The 22,633-nt window shown below is 45.5% G+C and overlaps 1 protein-coding gene across 1 annotated transcript in view; it reads right to left on the bottom strand.

Moving 5' to 3' along the window:
• The window catches only part of dip2ba (disco-interacting protein 2 homolog Ba), a 38,699-nt gene extending 16,066 nt beyond the window's left edge, over nt 1-22,633 (bottom strand). Inside the window, exons 1-4 of the mRNA XM_080469749.1 lie at nt 22,391-22,633; nt 2,723-2,794; nt 704-859; nt 176-301 (exon numbers count right to left, since the gene is read on the bottom strand). Of these exons, the coding sequence (XP_080325875.1) occupies nt 176-301; nt 704-859; nt 2,723-2,794; nt 22,391-22,475 (439 nt within the window). The 5' untranslated portion in view covers nt 22,476-22,633. The remainder of the gene's footprint in view (nt 1-175; nt 302-703; nt 860-2,722; nt 2,795-22,390) is intronic.

Genomic DNA, 22,633 nt, shown 5'->3' with positions numbered 1-22,633 from the left:
TAGTAATTTAAAAATAACAGAATTCCTTTTTTTTGTTGTTTTTTTGCCACAGTGATTTTCTTCATACAACAGTTGATGAATTTTTCTCACTTCTGCTTCAGGGCGTCTCGGTATCGTGGACGTTCATTTCAACCACATCAGAGAACAAATTACAACGGTTATAATCTCAGCTGACCTGGAGGCGTGCAGGCGTCTATGGGAGACTGGACAAAGGCTGAGCGTCTCTTTGTTGGCATCGGCAGGGCCATCTTCTCTTCTTTGTGTTTGGCCAGCGCTGCCTGCACGGCTTCTGTGTGGATGTCTGCAAACAAGAGAAAACACAGTGAAAGAAACTAAGCAAAAAAGGCTTTCTGCAAATAATCCAGAGGGTTAATATTTCAATTAAATGGTATTTAAGGGTGTGTTTACACTTGGCAGGTTTCTTTGGAATCGAACTAACTCAGCTAACGCGCCTCTTTCATCATGCTGCCATGCAAATCTGAGGACTCTAAATATGAAGTGCAATGAGTGGCATGGATCAGAATTACAGATTACTCTGCGTGTATAAAAGAGGGATTACTGCAACGGTTGCGTGTTTCTGCTAAAGATGTCGTCACAAATACATTTAATCCAGCACTGCACACTGAAGATCTGTCCGATAACATATATTTTGAAACATCCAGAGTGTAAAATCGACACATTTTGAGCTGAAACGTGTTCATGCCTGATCTGTAGCGCTCATCCCTGGCCCCTCCACTGCGGTGAGCGCGGTGGTGTTTGGTGGGGGTCGAGGTGGAGGGGCCCGGGGCCTCTGGGCTCGGGCTGGGGTCGGCACTGTGACTCGGGGAAAGCTGCACATCTGGAAGAGACACATCTGCGTCTGCAGCGGGGCAAACATGAGCAAAGTCAGCGGAGACACATGTAGGGAAACAAACAGGCAACAAACAGGTGTTTTAGGGGAAGTTGTACATTTAGTTCTTAACATAATGTCATTATAGCAACGTGTAGGCATTAATATTATATGACACCCCGAGAAGCCCTCTAAATTCAGCCTCTGTACATAAAGTAAAATAAGGACACCTACTTGACTGAGGCAACTTATACTCTGACAGAATACATGAAACTAGGTTATATTCCAGCAAATATATTTTTAGTCGGCTGCCTTCTCCTCCCAGAGGCTCTGGGCAACTAAGCCTCTGTGGAGACGATGAATGTGGAGGATAAAGGGACCAAGGGAGACGAGTGCGAGGCCACCTCAGGGACGACAAAGCATCCTGGTAACTGTGAATATTTATGACAATCAATCAATGTGGAAATCAATGAGACATCTGGAGTCCTGCGTCCCCGTTTGATTCACTTCCTCAGCGTGTAACTGAACATGGGTCGGGAGGGAGCACCAGCCAAAACAGGCCAAGGCCGAAACCGACGGGAGAGTTTAGTGGCGCTGTTCTCAAACTAACTGAAGAGTGACACATATAAACGGATCATTTCATTCCAAAGTTAACACGGTGCATTTCCAGCCAAGGAAACACCACACCCTGACGAGGGGAAGCCGATCAGCCCCAGGAGTAAACAACAGTAACTCCAGTATGTGTGAGGCTACAGGGGTTTAAAAAAAAAAAAAGCCTTAAAATTAACTCAAACATAACTTAGGAAAACATCCAAGAGAGACAACGAGCCGGATTCTTCCAGAGAGCTAAATAATAGCACCGTCACTTTATTACGACCGAATTCAGACGACAAACACACAACTAAATAAATTAAAACAAAATTTGGGAAACATTTCACTGGACAACCAACTCAGTAATTTGGAAGGAATTCTCCTGTCTGCTCCTTTTAATGCCAAAAACATAAAGCAAGCAATTACATGTAGCCTGCAACAAGTATATTGGTGAAACTGAGGACATTTTGATGATGATCATTCTCATGTTGTTTGGAAAAGTCAGAAAATAACAGTTTTTTTGGTAAAATGGAGGTGAAGAATTAAGACTAATATTTGGATATGAACTCCCCGGGAGCTGATTGGTTCTATATCTTTGCATTTTGTCTCACAGAATGACAAGTATCTGTTAAAAATACTGTTGGTTGCGAGTAAGAAAGCAATCATGGGGTAAAGAAGCAACACCAACTAAAGATCAGTGGCGAAATGTCATGGAAGAAATGTTAAAGAAAAAGTTAACACGCACACGCAGACTCCAAGAAGCAGCGTATACAAGACGGAAAAAGTAAAACTAGCAATGTATAAATCTGTTTCAAGGTAAATATAACATGAAGGTATTTCCCAAGTGGCTTTGATTCTTTGCATTGTTTCGATGTTTGTACATAAAAATTAGTTTTCTAATAAAAGATTTTTGTGGGAAAAAAAATCTTACTGGACATTGAAATAAACAGCAGCTTTCCCACGTTGGCCACTAGAGGGACACAGAAGACTACAAATTGTCTTGCACATCTTGAACAAAGAGAATTGGACTCATGCTGATGAGCACTTGAAGGTATTTCATATCCAAATGAAAGACTTCTCATGGCTACAAAATCACAACTTTGTGTTTCAGTGTCAATCAACTAACATAAAGAAACAGTATAAAATATAACTCCAACCAACGTGAGCTCCTGGGGTCTTTTGATGTTTTTATGTTATATTTTCAATCCAGAGAGACCAAGGACGGGATCACTAACTGAGGAGGTGGAAATTATGCAGAGAGAAGAAGGAGGGTTCAAAGAGCAGGAGATGCGCTGGTCTTACTTGGCAAATGGGGGATGTAGGAGGCCAGCAGCTTGGCTCTCTTCTTCTCATAGCCCTTCTGCGTGATGTCACCTAGGAGAGAGGACAGCAACACCACACTGTTATGTTAGTCATAATTACCACACAAACACCGGGCAACTGTGCACGCCCATAAACCACAGAAAGTGCACAACACGCACACACACACAGCTCCAGCTTCACTAATACATTCGCTTGAGTTGAGTCATAATAATAATAATAATCCTCTTTAAACCAGATCTACTCAACTCCACATGTTAACAGCTAAATCCCTTTACAACAATGCCAAAAGATAAAACCATTGTTTGGCCTTACTTTAGCCGCTGTGAACAAATATGATTAGTGTTAAAAAAAAAAAAACACACACACACAAAAACCTCCTCCTGGCTATGAAACCCAAACAAGATCCTTCCAACTAGCAGATAACTGCACTTAGCAGGGAACAGTGAGGAAGGCTCAAGGCTGGATAGGGAGCAGAGCAGAGAGGACAGCCATGTGAACAGGTTTCACATGGGACACAACTATTTATCTGCTCCAACACCTCCAAACACGACCTTTTTCCCACTCCGCACAAAGCGCCACCCCCCTTTCCCCGCTCGGCCTTGGACCGGCCGGCCTCCCACAGTTTGTTACAGAGCAACACAGGCATGACAAAGTCCACTAAATCAGGACCCCAAAACACACAATCTGGAAAAAAAACGCCCAATCTACTTGACTACCAAACACACACCCGTTGAACACACAAACAATCTCATCGCTACAGTCCTGCTCAGGCTCTGGGTTATTCCCCTTCTTCTGTGTCCAGTGATAACGCCATATGCTATGTCAAGTGCAATTCGCCAAAAGACTGTTTAGCCTCAACCCCCGCCCCCCCCCCCCATCCGACACCTCCTCCACACTGACAACACCGAGACCTGCTCAGAGGAGGAAAAGCTGAGAACAGGACATGAAGAGACTGGGGACGCCAGTTAAGTTATGACGTAACGGACGATATTTGAATTAAAACAGATCAATCCAAATCTCAGCACCCGTGAGGCGTGTGCAGAGTTTTAACGCGGTGGTGTTGGAACACAAGTATTACTCTCACTCTTCAGACCGTTTGTTTTGATCCAAACGCGCAGTTGCATTGAACAGAAAAGGCGCTGTGCGATAAGAATGTTTAAAAACAATGACATTCACACCGAGTGAGGATGTTTTCAGATAAGAAAGTGATTAAATGCAGGATGACTGCACTATTATAGTTACCCGTGCGATATGGAATGATGTTGAGTCATAGAATAGAATACAATAGAATGTGCACTATCCATCCAATGGGAGCAGTTTGGGGTTCAGAGTCTTGATCAAGGACAACATGTGGAAAGGGGGAGAGGGAGAATCGAACCTGCAACCTTCTGATTGAATAAAAAACACTTGGCCACAGCTGCCCTGTTGCATCAGTGATATTGATTTTGATTAAATACTTAAGGATGCCTTCTTGAGCGTTCCTATTTGTACTTCCAAATAACTGTTTTTTTTTTTTTTTTGCCTTGGATCAAATTGCTACCAAAGTTTGCTTTATTTATTTGTGCTTCTGACACTAAAACAATCTGTTGTCAACACCACCGGAGTGCAGTAAACTATCTGATTGCTCAGATTTCAATGCATAACGCATGTAAACATGAAATTTAGTGCATTTTGTTCAACAGAGAAGTTCTGTGGTACAAGAGGCGATTAAAAACATGGTGGGAGTCACCAGAATGAGAGAGAATGTGGTTCACTTCAGTGTGAATAAAATAACAATGGAAAGAAAATAGGAACGGAGGGAGAGGCAAAGTTCAAGCGGCAGGTTGGGGGGGGGGCTGGATAAGCCGACGCAGGGTGGGGAGTCTGTGTTTGACTCAAGATACTGTTCAAGTTTTCTCACACTCGCCTCACTGTCTAAAGTAGAGCGGGGTTTTTCTGGAGAGAAACTAATCAGTGAGAAAGTTCCTCTGATGGAGTGGATAGAGATCAAAATTGATTTATGCCAACTTTAATCTTTCATATGCTATCAAATGAGGGAGGTTAGGAAAGTTTGTAAGAAAGCTGAAGCGAAGCTTTCAGCTCAGAAACTTCTTATGGAGGATGAAACGCAGCAGTGAAAGCATGTTATACTCTCTTCTTCTTTGTTCCCTCCATCTCAGAGGCGAGCGGCAGCCTCGTTTATGAAGAGGAAAATGCTCTCAGACAGACATGCAAGCGAAGCAATCAGCGGCAAATTGATTGTAGTGGACTGGAGTGTCATTGTTGTTGGAGACGGAGTTTGCCAAGCCCAGTCCTGGTGCCCAAGTGGTGCCGGAGGGGAGGGAGGGAGGAGGAGGAGATGGAAAGATGGAGAGAGGGTGGTCATTAACACAGACAGAGAAGAGTCTGTGTTGGGGTTGTTGGGGGGGGGGGGGGGGGGGGGATAACAACAGGCACGCATTGGCACGACCACACTGACCCTACGGATGGCAGCGAGACACTGAGCGATGAAGGGGCGAGTCAAAGTGTGTGACAGCTGCTTCAAAACAGAGCAAAGCTGTACGACTGGAGAGCAAGAATGTGGGTGAAACAGAACAGTTACTGTGATTCTGTGTGAAATGTGAGGTCAGGGGACAGGATATGAGCATTACCACACCCTGTGTGTGCGCTGCCAAAACCGTCTCCCCGTGTCTGTCTGCAGAACCAGGAATGTGCTGATTGGAAAACAGCAAACTAACAGAAAGGGCCAACTGGGCAGGAGAGCCGGCACACTGGCCAAAAGCTACCCCGAGGTGCAGGAAGTGTGTGTGTGTGTGTGTGTGTGTGTGTGTGTGTGTGTGTGTGTGTGTGTGTGTGTGTGTGTGTGTGTGTGTGTACAGCTGGTGCAGGTTAAAGGGTGCTGCGGTGCAGAGAGGAATGAATCCAGCACGAGGTTGGAGCAAAGTGGCGTTAAAGACCCTCTCTGTGCTGGAATGTGTGTCAGTGTGTCAAACCGGGACTGGAAGTTTGAGTCCGAGGAAATACTGGACCGGCTCAGCATAATGCAAAGCGTGCGGGGGTGTGTGTGTGTGTGTGTGTGTGTGTGTGTGTGTGTGTGTGTGTGTGTGTGTGTGTGTGTGTGTGTGTATATATGAAATGCAAAGTCAGCGAAAAGATCTTGTTTCCATAAGCCATCGCTCGGTTTGTGTGAAGCGCATCGGACGCAGTGACATTCAAGACAAGATGACAGTGACCCTCCGACTCCTCCTATAAACTGCTGCCGTTGACCTCCGACCTCAGGAACACTCAAACAGAGGGCTGATCCTTTCACAACTGACAGCGCAGGGTCACAGAGGGGATAAACACACACACATGCTGCATCCACAGTGACACTCATAATTACAGTGAAGTGAGTATCAGGCATTAGCGACCACTCCAGTTTTAATCTGCGCCGACTCAGTATTATCTCATTTATTCCAGCCTTTTGTTTTGTGAACTGTTGTGCTGTACAGTGCTCTGCACTCAACACGAAAGATGAAATCACTGATTACACTTATTCCAATCATGTAATTTCAGTCTTATGTGTCCTCGACTGATTTTCTTTGAAACATTTTACAGTAATATTATTCAATTTGCACCAGCAGCACTCTTAGCCTGCTAAACATACAATCAGATCTCCAATATTAATGACTTTATGAAGATCACATGGATGCAGGTGACGACCATCCATCGTATAACTATTCAAGGGTTAATTAAGAGTTCTTAGAAGCGTTAAGTGATTCTACGAGGTGAAATCAGGAACACTGTGGACGTGTCACCCCGTCATCACAGGGAAAACACAAAAAGGCAGTCATATATTCACATTTAAACCAACTTTAGAGCCAGAAATGAACTGAAAACACATATGAAAAGGACAGCGGGAAGAAACTGGAGTACCTAAATAAGACCCAAGCCCACCTGGATAGAACATATAAACTCCTTATTGTGAGGTGAGAGTGCTGACCGTTACAACACTGTGCAAGTAAATACTGACGCTGTAAAGTTTGGGAGGACCATCGGTAATGCATCTGGATATCCTTGAATCTGTGGTTGTAAATGTTTGAGTTTACTCAGTTTAGATGAATTAATCGAATCGTGTAAACACACACAAAGTGCTTCACATATAACACGACTGCAGGTATTGGTGATTTATTTTTCGGTGAAATTTGGGATGAGTGACCATAAAGTGTGTGTTACTGCAACATAGTGAACTTCTGAAACATGAGGGGTTCTCACCAGACCGTCGTCACCCAGAGGTCTGACTACACAGAATTTGTTTACAAGACTTTTTCCAAACAGCTGAAACGTTGACTCATCTAAGTGACTGCAGTTGATTCACTTTACATTTTTTGTTTCGAGGGTTGATGTTACCGACAGGCCACATTGGGCTCTGTTAAACAAACCCTAAGAGGAACGGTAAAACCACATCAGTGGCGAACACATGATGAGTAACGGGCCTGAGCTCTTCGGGGAGGAAAGGCTGAGGTTACGGCTCTCGGAGGGCACCGTGTGAGGGGAATACAGACTAAAACACAATGAACGGGCACAAATCCTCAGCAGAAGAAACACCGAAAACCTTTTGCGTGCCTGGAGCCATTCAGCCGTGGGTGAAATTAATACTGAGAGCAGTTTAATCCCAGCTGCCACTGTCAACAAACAGCACTTTGCATCATCCATTTACATAAAACTAAGGCAACAACGTCAGTGTGCTCCCGAGCTACTCTTTCAATGGCAGAAACACCTGCTGCCAACTCTCATACCACAATTCTGCTTCTTAGCGCTCATCAGAGGGCGTGTGGAAAAAGAAATATAGAAGCATAATGAAACACTGTTGAATGCCAAAGTTTTCCATCTGTCTGGTAATCGTAACACATTTTCTAAAAGAAAGCAAAAGATGAACTACGAGCTGAAGGTGATGGGAGGGTCTGGACTGGGCAGATAACGCCGACCCATCAAAACACAAACATCGCACACAGTTGCACCAGCGCCAGCCGTGTACGTTAAAGATCACAGAACATTTACATGTGTGGATGGAGGCGCTGAGTCAGCGGCCCTGTCCACTGGCATTTGCATGTTTATCTTGACTAAAAACACAGCGTCGGTTCTCTTACTTCTCGCTCCAGGACGTTGCATCTGTACAATGTCCGCTCACTCTGTGTTATTTAACGTGGGGTGGCACTGGCAGACACGGAGCACATCGCTGCTATAGAGATGCCTGAAACCCTCCTGTACTTACTACTGTGTGTTTAGATCCAAGGTAGAGGTTTCAAACATAAGGCCCGCGAGCCAAAACCGGCCCACAAGAGGCTCCAGTCCGGCCCAGGTAATGACCGAGCAAATTGTAAAAACTCCAAGGAAGCCATCACCTTTTTAACACAGTTTGGCATACACACCATGACCATAGTGAATAGTTCTTCTGCGCTGATCTTGGTAGTTTTATAGTTGAGAGTCTGTCGTAACAGTAAACCAACTTTGTCCGTGTACTCGCCATTGTTAAGGTTTTATTGCAAAAACACATGACAACACACATAATGAAATGTTCTCTGGGGTCTTTCTGGGTGGGTTTGCATGTTCTCCCTCTGCAAGCACAGATTACTTCCCACAGCTCTGAAAAAAAAAAAAAAAACGAAAAAGTAATATTTGAAAACCCTGTAATTGTCTGTCTGTGTGTGCATGTGTGTGTGCATGTGTGTGTGTGCATGTGTGTGTGCATGTGTGTGTGTGCATGTGTGTGTACCCAGCCTTCAATGGATGATGGATGTTTCGACGAGCGACTCGATCAAGCGAGAGCTGTGTAATTACTGATGGCAGATTAGCAAGTGACATGAGTGTCGCCCCCAGTTTCCTCTTGCCTCAGGTTGTCAGTTCCTTTCCCTGCGGACACGCACGCACGCACACGCAGGCACACGCACATACAATTAACCTTAACATGCATTCACACCAACAAGGGTAACTGCCAGGATTACGCCGGTCGCTGTAAATAAACCCTCTCTTTCCCCACATGAAAACCATCCAGAGTTCACAGGGCCGCGGCTCTATCCTAATCTGTAATCTGAGATTACATCCATTCTGACAGATTATGTGGATTTGTGAAGAAGCATAGATGACAATAAATAAATAAATAAAAACAAATGCCTGAATTAGGGGCGGGTAGCCAACGGCACGTCTGGATCAAACTGTGTGTTCATCAGTCTGTGACGAAGGTGACTGCGAACGTATAATCTGTGCAAGAACCATCGCCAGCGACTCACTGTGAAGACACGTAACGCAACCACAGAAATAAGACACAGGAAGATGCTCAGTATCTTACATTGACATGTAAATAAACACAGGGGCTGAGAATGGAGGAACTAACGTCACCCACAGGAGCTTATTTATAGCGACTCTGAGCAGAAATGCAGAAACAATGGACAGACTGTGCTGAGAACAGGGGTAAATATCACTCTGCAGGAAATGCAAATGACCGAGTCTGACACCAAGGCCATTTAATGACACCTGGTCATTAGCTGAGGGAGATGAGAGGGGCTTTTTTATTCCTACAGTGACACTGAAAAGGAAGTGGTTAGATGAGAAACACACATTCCACTAGTCCGCATTAGGAAATTCATTAACACCACAGCTGAACCAGCTTAGTAAAGCGATGGGTCTTTTAGCCTATACGAATGTTAATTTTCTCTCCTTATGTTTGCGAGGAAAACATCTACTGCTGTGGATCTTGGTTATACGATATAAAGATCTGGAGTTTGTTAATCAACAGAAACTGAATAAGCACCCTGAGGAATGTGCAGAACAAAGTTATTTTACTCAGCGGGGGGGGGGTCGTTCATTTCTGGGTAGTGATTCAAACATTTGTACGTAACCCTCCCAACCCTAAGACCAATGTTTCCCACTCTAAAACCAGGCCTACAACTCCCGGGAGACTCGGACAGTCCATGTGGGGGTTTCTCAGGCAGACAGGGAGGATGAAGTGATCCCTGGATAGCTGAGGAAATGTGCCGGCCGGCTGAGAAAAAGGCCGGGGGAGTGAACTTTCCTCTGACACAAGCACCCCTGGAGATTGGATGCAGTTTTTCTTTTGGTGTGTGCGTGTTTAGTTGGATGAAGGATGGACTCAGCGGGTCCCGACAGTTAACCGACTCATTCAGCCATGATTGAAGAGGCCTGCACAGGATAGGGTAGGTGCCATTAATCACAATAAGTTGGGCAGTGATGATTCATGAAAGTATGCAGTAATTTGATCTTTTATGAGTTACCATCCAATCATCATGTCATGAAGGACTGAGGCCCTGTTTACACGACGTTTCAAGTGAAAACGCATGGTTTCTTCAGGAAAGATTTCTGATCTGTCTGTGCTGCGTTGCTAAAGAATTTCCCCACAGATTAATAAAGTGATTCAGAGGTTTTAAAGCGAAAACAAGTTTTTTATGAGATGATGACGTCCGGCAGACCCCCACATTGTCCAAATTGAACAAAAATAGTTTGTACTGCTTCATTTTCTTCATTATACTAACCTGAAGTTGCCTTTTGGGAGAATACATGCATACGTTCATATATTTCCTACTTGCCTGTAGAGAGGAGTTTATTACAACCTCATATAAAATCAACAATAATGATAATAGTAATATTAAAGCAAACAGAGGTCTGGTATCTGAACAGTATCGGTATCGGCAGATATCCAAATTCAGGTATCGGATCGGAAGTAAAAAAAAAAGTGGATCGGGGCATTCCTTGTCATGGCACTCTGGAGGCCGTCATTGTTGTTATTGTCTATCTACTTGTACATGTGTAGGAAAACCATTTACTCCGCCCATGGACGGAGCCCGAACGTTTTCCACCGTTTACATGACGACGGAGTCAAAGTTTTTTTTTTTTTTGGATAAGATCCACCTTGGGGGCTATTCTTCAAAAGTGGCATTTTCAGCGGCTCCGAGCACCGTTGTCGTGTAAGAAAACGTTTGTTGGGACCCTAATTGGTGTGACGCATTTCCTGCTAGTGGATATGATGGCAATGCAACACGATACAATAATCCTTAATCCTGTTGAGCACAGAGTGAAAAATGAAATGTTGGTGTGTGATTCAACAGCTTACAATCACAGACGTGTAACACCTCACACTTTGCCAAGCTGCGGTGGGTATTGGGAGCACTGATGGGGTGCGAGCCACAGAGGATGTAACAGATGAGGGGAGTTCACTGAAAACTGGAAATGAAACCGTGCGAGCGACGGTGGTGACACAGAATCAAGGCTCGCTAACAGGAAACTACAAGAAGCAAAGAAAAAGACAAGAGACACATTCTGTGACGCTCAGAAACCCACAGAGAGCTTAACCCCGCCCCGAGTGGAGCGCGACAGCCCACCTTCCTGTGCCGGATGAAAACACTTCAGCTCAATTGTGCTGGTCCTTCTGAGGAACAAAATAAAGATCTGGCACAACATGAACTCCACGTTAAACATTTCTGTGGGGCTCAAGCACAATCAGACTGAACAATCAGCATCTTCAAAGTTATTTTTGCCAAAGAAATAAAACTAATGCTCCTCCCAAGCCTTTAACGCGGTCACATTCAGCCTGAGTGCAGTGGGACTGTTGCCCTACTTCCTCCATTACCTCGATTACATTGTGCATTTTATATTGGCTGACGTCTTCAGCCGGCTGCGCCGGTACAGTGAAGGCTTCAGACGCATTCAAACTTCAGCTATACCCTTTTTCTCGATAGCAAGGAAGAGATGGCACACTTTTGTTTGGTCCACCTTGTAAGCTGGGTCGTACAACCAACTCCTTAATCCTTCAATGACGTTTGACACTCTCGGCGGCTAATATACTTTCCCAGACTAATTTAGGTCACGGTGTTTCCCAAAGGACAGAAAGAGGCAGGTTGTACGGTCTTGGCAGTGACGAGCAGTTAGATAAATTCAGAGCACATTACTTCACCACAGTTGATAGGGCTGGTAAACAGTTGAGAGCCGTCTCACAGGCGTCTTTTGGTTTAGTCCCGAGTCAGCAACATTTGCCAAAACAAAACAAAAACGATTTCTTTCCATACGATATAAAACTTTAAGAAGTCTAAGCAGCACATATTGAATAATGACGCGTAAAAAATTCAAACATGTAAACTATTAGTAACACCAGAGCTTATTCTTTTCATTTTAAATGAGTGTATCTATGCAGAATCAACAGGCTGAGAGAAGTTCTAAATCATGTCATGTGATCTCGGTGAGCAGCATTCTCTACACAAAATGTATTAGTTCAACACTTGCTTTTTTTTTTTCTTTCCAACTTCTCTTCTGGGAAATGCCAAAGAAAGTTTAGAACTACCATTAGTATTGTTCAAATGAATCCCCACATTGACAAAGAATCACTTTTGTTGACCCACACAAGGTTTTCTTTTTTTGTCTCTTTCGCCGTCAGATATAAATTATTTAAACCTTGTGGAGGGTAATCAGCATGACTCAAACTGCATTCAAGACACTGTAAAAAGAAGAAATACAGAGCAGAGGAGTATTCGGGCTGCATGACAGACGAGTGTTGCAGCATTGCTGGGTAACCGCAGTGTTCTGAGGAGTGAGAGTGACCCAGAGGCGTCAGGTTTCACTGCAGCAGGGTCGTAGTTAAGAGATAGAGGGGTCACAGTGCCGACCTGAGGTTCACTGAGCCCTCTCAGTCAACTGAGCTGTCATCTGTTGCACCAACATGTTGTCAGCGGGTACACAAGACAATACACTGTCAACGTGCTCCACATATCAAGAGCAAGAACAGCAATATAATGTCCGTGTTGCATTCAGCTCGAGATGATAAAAACACAAATCATGATGCTTGACTCAGTTTAATTGCCCATAGTTAAAGGACATGGCGACGTTAGCCAGGCTGCCCGACTTATTAAATCAATTTTATAAGCTCATAACAAGCCACGAGGAGCCTCTGAGAACACTTTGATTCTGGGTGACGAGTCTACAGCTGAGGCAGAAACCACAGACCTTCTGGCCGACGCTCCACACCGAGGACAGCGCATGGTCCTGACCTCATACCACCCACCACGTGCCATCATTAAAACAGCCTGTCATCGAGATGGGAAATGATGGCTCTCAATACGTGGAGACACTCAAAGAGGAGTAACATCACAGGAATGTGTGTGTGTGTGTGGGGGGGGGTGACGAAATGCCCTGTTAAAGCAAACTGTTCACCACAAGTGGAACTGCAGGTACGAGACTGTACGGCACAGGTGTCAAACATAAGGCTCGCAGGTCAAAACCGGCCCGCAAGAGACTCAAATCGGATGTTTCCATCACGAAGACTCAGTCGGGCCCACTCAAGATCAAATTGGAGCGCATGAGGCCCCTGAACCGATGTGTGTTTGACACCCCTGTGTTGGGAGGTTTGGTTTTGAGCCCGTGCAGGATAAGCACAGGAAAGGGAAGTGACCAAACTGATGGAGGAAGGTGTTGCAATCGAAAGTGTTGTGCATCTGGTAGAGAAAATAAACAGACAGCGTACCAACTTATCTTAAAGTATGGTCATTCTGACTTGTGTATTAAATATTCATACTAGGTGACGTCATAAGTTTGTATTTCCCATATTTTTTATTTGTCAAAGGGATTTAAAGCCTGTCTCGTCCATTTGGCCATTGATAAAATGGGTCAGGTAAATATAGTGACTATAGTAGAAACATGTGGCCTACTATTCCAAGTTTTCTGTCATTCTCATGTGAAACGGCTTTTCCAAAAACTCTGGTGTGTGAATGTCGTGAACTCCCAACATAACTTTCAGGTGGTTTGAGTGGCTGAAGCAAGATGTTTTGTAAGGTTTTTTTGTTTTTTTTCATGATGACACAGACTAAAAGAAACTGGTTTAAGGTTGCGATCAAATAAAGGAGCAGTAATTATTGTAGGGATAATTACATGAAACCAGACATGACACACTCAAGTGACGACACCAAACACCTGGGGCAAAAAAAAAAGTTTCTCGATCTGTTTACGCCAACAAGCATGAACACCGGGTCCAAATACGTTTTATTAGGAATAGTGAAGATGTGAATTTAAGTTTAGTGGCTCTTTCTTCGTGACTTTCATGACACGAGTTTTCAGAGGACCTCCTGATGTCATGTGAGAAGAACTGTGTCTTCATGTACTGACAATACTTGCTGCGACATGTGGCATATCTCTCTATAAACCCTCCGAGTCTGAGCAGTAACACCGCAAAACGCAGTCCTATAATTGTACCGACAGTTCATAACACCACAGATCAAGCTCACAGGCAGATAACCAGTTTGAGCTCATCTCCCAGGAAATGACTGAGGCCTGCACTGTCAAGAGGAACCGTCACAACATCAACCGAACGCTTCCATTCAAAACACTCAACGTGCAATTTATGGGTTTGCACAGAGACCCGCTCTATTGACAGTTCAGGATTAGGAGGCTGGAGCCACACCCTTTCTGTGTGCGTTCAGGGCCTTTGTTTCACCTCGTTCTCTGGGGAGTTGAATTAAAGGGGTCCACGGCCAGAGGCCGAGCTGCAGCACAATGTGTTCTGAGAGGCCGAGGAGGGAGATACACATCAGCCTGCCGGAGAGGCTTCCTGAAGAGTTTCTATTCACTGGGAATTTTTTTATTTTTTTTTGATAACACTTTGGCTCCCGATGAGAATTAGGAAAGGAAATACTCGAATGTGGCACATATCCAATTTTGACTGGAACACCCCCCCCCCCCAATGAAACGTAGGTGACCTTTTTGGAAACTTTCATTGTACATCAACAGCTAGTCTGCTTTACCCCTGATCTACGGTTTCCCATCAGCCCTTCCTGTGATGCAGGCCTGTGTTTTCAGATATAGAAACTGACCAGCTGCTGAGAAAATACCTCATGTTCCTCACACCCTCTTCAAAGCCTGTAATGATCAGCTGTGGCTGATCAGCTGAAGGGCTTGAGAGGCAGAGAGGCGGTCAGTGAGACAAAGGCTAAGAGGATTTATAGCAGACACCAGGTTTATAGTCTTTGGCTTATAGTTTGGTCACTTCATGAGATGAAAATTAACAAAAGGGAGATTTTAAGTCAACGTTTTATTGGTGAGGTCACTTTATTACCGAAGAGTCCATGTTTTTGGAAATCCAAAGCACCAAATAAACCTTCATATATGGATTATTTTCTCTTTTTTCCTTTTAATTTGCGATGTTCTGGCCCTCCGGAGCAGTGAGGACCTTGGCACAGGAACCGTTAGCTGTAGGAATCGAACCAGCAGACTTCTGGTTACAAGCGTGCTTCCCTCTCCTCTCCACCACCACAACATGCTTTTTCAGCACTCATATTGCTTTTTTTTTCTCTAAGAAGTTAGCAACCTCACCTTCGAGAACACACCGGCGGATGACCCGTGCAGTGGATTTGCACTCACAAAGCCAAGTAACGCTCGACGCATTGTAGACGGAAGGCTGCTGTCCATTCATCACTGCGTGTGCTCAGCATGAAATGAAGCCAAAACAATTTAAGTAATCAGTCTGAAAACCTAAATGGCCTTCTGGGTGAGTGTCTGTTATTTCTGGGCAAGATGTGAAAAACATCTAAATCTACTTTTATAATTAACACGCTTTCACCAACTTTTTGCGCAGGTCAGGCAGCAGGCGGCGGGGTCGAAGCGGGGCACTTCTAAACGGGCCGTGGCATTTCACACACAACCCGTGGGGGTGACGGCGACCCACATGAAGCAGCCAGGCATTGGCGGAGGTGTGTGTCTGTCACTGGCTTCTGTCTGCTCGCCTCAGCACCAAAGACATGTCACACACACTTCGGAGCGACTCCTGAGGACTTTGAGAGGGAGGCCTCCTCCGCTGCAATAATGGAGGAGCTTTTGTGTCAAAGAGATGCTTGTTTTCTCGTCCTCAGGCATGAAAGCGAATTTGTCTTGCCAGCCAGGTCTATTTATATTCACAAGAGCATTCTTGAGCATTAGCACAATCACGTGGACCGCCGGGCGGTGGATAAAGCCCGGCGGTAGATTGGAGGGTCCCTGCATCGGCTCCCGAAACTAAAAAAATAGACGGCAGCACAAACTCTTAAGTTATGACTCGGCCGACAGATCAGTGTGTACATCAGTCAACATCCTCGGTTGTGTCACAACCGAGACTCTGTGGCTGACTCACTGAGCGGCGTCACAGCCGCCTGAACCTCACACCCGGGAAGTGTGTGTTGCAAACGAGGAGAAACGGTGGACTACCATGAAAACTACAGTCATTCTTCACTCCTGATGAGTCACTGTTTGCATCACACCGATAAGCTCAGAGGCTTAAACAGGTTCTTTCACTTTGTGGTGGATGGACGTGCCCTGGAGAAGAGGACACACCTAATTGCAGTGACTCACACGTGTTTGGCGTGACAGGGTGCCGGGCCTCCCCTCACCTGTAAACAGGTCACATTTCATTCAACTGTTACTTTAACGTGCTTAAATAGAACACGTGTCGTGCTAACATTACTTTGCACAGACACACTTGCTCTTCTTCTACGTGTCTGTCCACCTACATGTTTGCACCTGGGGCTGGTCGAAAATATCTATTAGACATCAGTGGGCTGATATACCATCAACACGCGCGTTTCCACGAAGAGTAAATGCCCTGTGAAGCAGTAAGAACGGACTCTGTGCCAGTTTCACCATTCAAAAGTGGGTTAGACGTGTATTTGTCTTCATGATTGTTTTACTCACGTATTAATGGACTTGATCAATATTTAGTGTAGTCAAGTCTTTAAAGACAGAGAAGGAAGGTGACGTCTCAATGAATGAGACCATCTGGTAAATGACGTGTGTGCTTGTTATACGAGGAGAGGAATGTCTTTTTTCCATCCCCCTGCCATATATATGGAAATATACACCTTGTTAGTCACAACGTTTTCAAATGAAAAACTTTCGTTGCGTTTTGTGTCCGTTTACACGATAACGGAGGTCGGAGTCACTGAAAATGCAACTTTTTGAGAAAAGCTCCCATGGTGGCTCTTTTCGAAAATGCTCCGACTCCATCTCCGTGGAAACGGGGGGGAGGGACAACACGTTTTCACGTTGTGTAAACGGGGCCGAGGATGAGAAACGTTTTCCTCACAGGCATGTTTTCTCGCTGCTTGTTCATCGAAGCATCTGTGCAGAACTTCTTTCTCATGTGGTTTCCGTTATCACACGTTATCTATGTTGACTTTTTTTTTTTTGTTTGTTTATAAAATCAACTGCTTTTTATTACCAAGAATTTCATGACTGTGAGACCTCTCGTGATTAAAAGCAGAAGGACTGTTTGGTGTTTTTTTCTTTGGTTCTACATTCCTCCATTCAGTGAACTTCACCTTTGTTGTCTCCAGTATAGTTAAAGCTAATCTCATCTGACACCGTGTGAAGGGCAGGTTACAGCCCGGACAGGTCGCTGGTCGAGCATCGGTCTCACTCACTCATTCTCTCTCTCACACACACACACACACTTCGACAACCCTCACAGCCTGGTTGGGCTCAACAAGTAAAAACTGAGCTTCACACACCAGAAATGTGTCGGTTTTCGGAGTTGATGAGTGGGATGTCAATATAGCTTCTGGCACAAGTTAAAGTTTTTTTTCTGTTTTAACATGCCTCAGCTTGTACCCGGGGAACCTAAAGAAGTCACGCTGACGAACCACACACACACACCCACACCGTTCTGTTCGGGGTTCCTGCTACATAATGAGAGCGTGTGAATAATTCAGCCAACCACAGGCCTGGAGGAGGAAACGGGACATCAGCCATCATTAGCCATTCACACAAACATTATTATGTCAAAAGCACACACACACACGCGTGCACACACACACACACACACACATACATACTGTATATACACACACATAATGAAAGACTCCTGCCAAAAGGAACCCACCATCTGCCGGCCCTCAGGCCCGGGGTCCAGAGCTCCGAGGAACATGATGCCGTCTGCTTTTTGAAGTTCTAGTCGACAATCACATAAAAAATCTTCCACAATAACTAAACAGAAAAAAAAATAACATGGCAGGATGCGAAAACTCAACCTCTTTCAAATCTGGCAACAAATAGTGGGATAAATTAACCAGCGAGCAGCAAGAAATCATTTTTACTGCTCAGCAGCCCTCCTTATAAACACACTGTGACAATAAACTCATGTCAGCTCAGTCTGGTTCATAGTTCCCGACTTGAAAGTATGTCAAGGACATCCAGCAACACACATTTTCCTTTTTAATTATAGAATACTGTTCTATATATAAAAAAAAAAACACGAGAAAACTATTTGATTCATGAGATAAACATGAGTTTACATTCCTCATGGTCTTCCAACAGTCTATAATTGTAATGTTTCTCCGGTTCCGTCAGCTGGGCGCGTTCACTGCATGTTATTATCTCTTCTCTTCCCCCCCAAGCTTTGTCAACTATAGACACATGAAACTAAAGAGTACTATTTTAATGCCGCTGCAATAAAGAAGCTATAATATCCATCTCACTGTACTTCTTCAAATTTGAAGCGTGCAAACATTTGATTGTAGTAACAGCACTGCTGGTGTCGAAAGATCTGCAGTCGTTAGGGTAAAAATTCTATGGTCTCCATCGGCGGGAGGAAGCGACGTTTATTCCCCTTTTTTGTGCCTGGAACAAAAACAAGATCTCAGCGTTGCACGCACTGATGTTTGAGGAAGTATCCATCACATGCCTGTGTCAAAATAGGCACTTTGCGTCAGAAGGAAAGCGTCTGCTCCAGAGGCCATTCATAAATAATACGACAAGCGACAAGGGCCGTTTTCATGCATCATGGCAGAGTGATCCTCAAGGACCCGTCGGGCTGCGTCCTACACGCCGTCACTGATGAGTAAGGTCAAAAAGAAGGATGCTTAGTCGGGACTGGGCCCACATCAGAGCTGGCAGCCTCTGCAAGAGGACCTTTTCCTCTCGGGCACACAGAACCAACGCAACCTAGTTCTGACTGGCCTAAAAAGAAGCAACCGGCAGTCATCTGTGCTCCCAGTTCAGACATACAGAAAGTGTTCCCGAGTTGGAAGACTAACAAGCACACTGGGAGAGACCTCCAATTATTCCAAGCAGTGTTATGATTTTAAAAATAGCACCTTGGTCTCAACCACCGGCTGCTAATTCTCAAACGGAATCAGAATTTCTTTGGGTCAACAGATTTGGTTTTCTTTACTACGCACTTGACAAATTGTGATCGGGGGGGGGGGGGTTAAACGCCCAGGTGGAGCAGGGAGGTGGTGGAGTGCACGTCACACGTCATTTCCGCGGCCCCTCCCTCCTCTTCATATGGAGGCAGTTCATTCCAACGTGCACACAAAGACCGAGTTCAGCTGAAAGGCCTAAATGGCAGCGGAGCTCCTGGCCGCGGCGGCTCGGCCCAGCTGAATGGTCCTCATTGTGTCCCCATGGTCACAGGGGGCTAGCACAACTCACTTGTTTTTTAAGAGGCCATTTGGCAGGCCTGTGTTCTTATCCCGGCAACGCAGGAACAGGCATTTCCACTTGGTTTTGGATCGGGGCTCGTCATTGAGTCGAGGAAATATTGCCCGCAAGGTCATTAAAGGCGTGCGTACCATTATAGAGGAGTGAGCAATTAATATACATACAAACATGAAACCAGGAAACGCAGCAGTCAAAACAAAGCTGCAACACTGAGGCGACACACGCGCTGTGGAAAACGCTAAATTTCTGTTGCGTTTTGGGTCTCCGATACCACGGCGGTGCTCGGAGCCACTGAAAACACGACTTTTTGAAAATGCTCCTACTCCCATCTCCTTGGAAACGGGCGAAAACGCAACTTTCTGGAAACGCTCGGGCTCGGACTCGGTCTCCGTGGGGACGGCGGAGACGCTGCCACTGCGCACGCGCACCAGGGCCGTAGTAAATAGTTCTTTACATGCACGAGCAGATGACAGTAACATCGATGGCGATATTCTCCCGGGACTTTGATAGTTGTATAGTCGAGAGTCACAGGACGCAAACAGACCGTCGACATGCAAAAGCGAAACCTTTCTGAAACAAACGCGTCATGTAAACGGGGTATAATTCCCTTTTCCTCGCCACAATAATAACCAGACAGGTGTAATCTAATGAGAGCCATGGTCGAAGAGAAACCTGTGGTGTTGGCAGGACAAAAAGTTTCTCGTTTTCTGCGTCAACATCACAGGGTTGCTTCGGGATTTTCTCTTCTTCTAGAAACTGATGCATTATTTCCATGCAAATCTGAATCATTGATCCAGGTGTCGACATGTCTGCAGCAGCGGCTCTCACCACTTTCGCGAATGCCAATTCCAGATCATAATAAGTCACAGCCCAGTCGCAACATGCTGAAGGACAGTAACTTTGGCTGGTGACCTACATATCATACGCTGTATTGTTCTGGATCTTTCCCATGATTTCTGTTCATTTCCAGTGTCTGACATGCAGATATTTTGATTTAGGGTTTGACTTTTGCAACAACACATCATCGGTAGGGTAAAACTAACCTGTCTCACGACGGTCTAATCCCAGCTCACGTTCCTCATTATATGAAGCTTTTTGAGCTAAATGATCCTGATGTACTGCAGTTCAAACTGTGCATCCTTAGTTTGTATTAACCCACTAAGGCCTGGAGCAACATGTCCTTCAGGGACATGATGGTTCAATCTGACCCACAAGGTGAAGTCACAAAGTACGAACGGTAACTAATTCTCTTGATTACTCTGCTCGGCTTTGCATTGTTTAATCTGGGTTGGACTTTGTTTTCAAGCTGTTCATGACCGATCTTTATTTAAATGTGATTTCGCGCATTTTAACAAACTCACCCTGACAGTGACTTTGACGTTAGTTTGCCAGCTTTCATGGCAGCGCCACCGATATCTCAGCTCGCGTCTCAGCGCTGTGTTGTGTCTGCTACTCTTAAGGAAATTTGCTTTGAAAAAGAAAACAAAAATCTGTTTTATTTTGAAAGGGTGATATCATCCAGTTTTTCAACACTTTCACATGGGTCTCGTTGGTCCAAAACTTTGTATTCTAAGTTTTCTTGCCCCAAATCCAGCTTTTCCTTGATTTTCGTCTATTTGAATATTGGCTCATAGGAGCTGCATTCAGAATCTGCTGTGTCTGTGTGAGCAGGACTTGCTCTGCCCACACATGCCCATTGTGGGAGGGTCAAAGGGAGGGCCTACCTTGATTGGGATTGGCTGAACCCCTGATGACACTATATAGGGTTTGATTTTTGATTGGCTCGTTGGAGCAACACACTTTTTAAAAACTGAAACAAGCCAATGAGAGAGGACAGACTGTATGGGGACGATTATTACGGCTGGAAAACCATTAGAAAGTAAATTTTGCATCATATGACCCCTTTAGATTTGGACCATTTGTTTGGCAGGACGGACTGGAGTCTCCTGTGGGACGGTTTTGACCTACGGGCCTTGACACCTGTAACCCTAAACTAAAAGGATTTTGACACACCGACTTTAGATTCAGGTACTTGATGTGTTCTCTGTCACAAGATTCACTGTGACCTGCTGGTAGAAACACATCATGGACAAGGTGCTTTAAAATGAAGAAACATTAAAGCCATGTAAATGACCACACAGGTGTTGCCTGAGGTCTCAGAGGGGAGGGAGTGTTGTCTGCCAACATGGGGGAGGGACACAATAACCACACAAGGGATATCAAAACACCCATGTGTCTAAAAAATCAGAGAGCATTATTAACGCCGTGGACAAACGGACAGCGAGAGGTCACATTACAGTAGGAGCGGAGTCAGCTGGACGTACAGTCTGTGGGGCGACGCTGTCAGGGATGTGACAGGGTGTCATTCATGGTGTAGAGGGGCCAACAGCTGCTCTGGGGGGGGTGGGGGGACGGGGGACCGAGCTGGTCAATGCTTTGTATGAATAAAATCCCACATGCAAGTGAACCAATATCCATCACCATTAAACCATTCCAGGTTCCAGATCGCTCGGTGGAGTCCCGGACCGAAGGCGAGAGTCCCGTGAGATCAAGACGGCGGGTTAGACAAAGCTATAATTTGAGCAGAGCCAGGTTTACACAGGTGCACGCCGCATATCTGCGACGCAGGGTGTTGATCTCTCCAGTGAATGTCACTGAGGTCAAACACAACGTTGTGCAAATTACTGACGGTCATCCCTGGACTCACTGGAGACGACTGGAGGGCCTGACCACTGCGTTTCAACACCGGCAACAGTGATGTGAAGCTCGGCACAGGCACCATGACAGGGGCCATGTGTGATGTTCAAATCCAGATGAGAGAGAGAGAGAGACAGACAGAGAGAGAGAGAGAGAGAGAGAGAGGACAGCAGGGGGTCAAAGCCCAGACAAACACTAAGACCTGACACTCAACTGGTAGAGACACGTCTGTAAATCAGGCCAGAGTGAGATGGAGGAAACAATGGTGTGGAGCCTTTCTCTTCCTGCTGCTTGTCATGCTCTGCTAGCTGGTGAGTCTACATCCTGTTCAGCAGCAGCAGAAGCAGCAGAAGCACAAAGCTCCAGCCTGCTGCCTGCTGCCATTCAAAAGTGGACCCGGAGGACGGACCGGCCCAGGCGGCTCTCACACACACACACACACACACACACACAAACACAGCCCGCCGGAGAAATGTGTCCCAGCATCCCCTCCCCATGTCTGCCCCCTCCTCCCCTCCCCGGCTTTACCTTCAGACAGCTCCAGGTCCAACTCCGCCAACTGGTCTCGAACCTCCTTCGGCAGGGCGGACAGATCCACGCCGCGGTCCGCCATCGCTCCGTCGACACGCGCGAGAGCAGGCTAGCTGGGCGGGCGGCGGGCGGCGGCGGGGGAATGTAAAAAAAAATAAAAATAAAACCCCTCCCTCAAGACACAAAACAAGCATCGGAGTGGGAGAGACGGTCCATCCGCACGGCTGGCCCTTCCGCCAT

The sequence above is a fragment of the Lipophrys pholis genome (genome assembly GCF_963383615.2).
Source record: "Lipophrys pholis genome assembly, chromosome: 8".
Taxonomy (NCBI): domain Eukaryota; kingdom Metazoa; phylum Chordata; class Actinopteri; order Blenniiformes; family Blenniidae; genus Lipophrys; species Lipophrys pholis.
The sequence above is the reverse complement of the archived record's forward strand: the minus strand, read 5'-3'. Positions and strand labels throughout refer to the sequence as shown.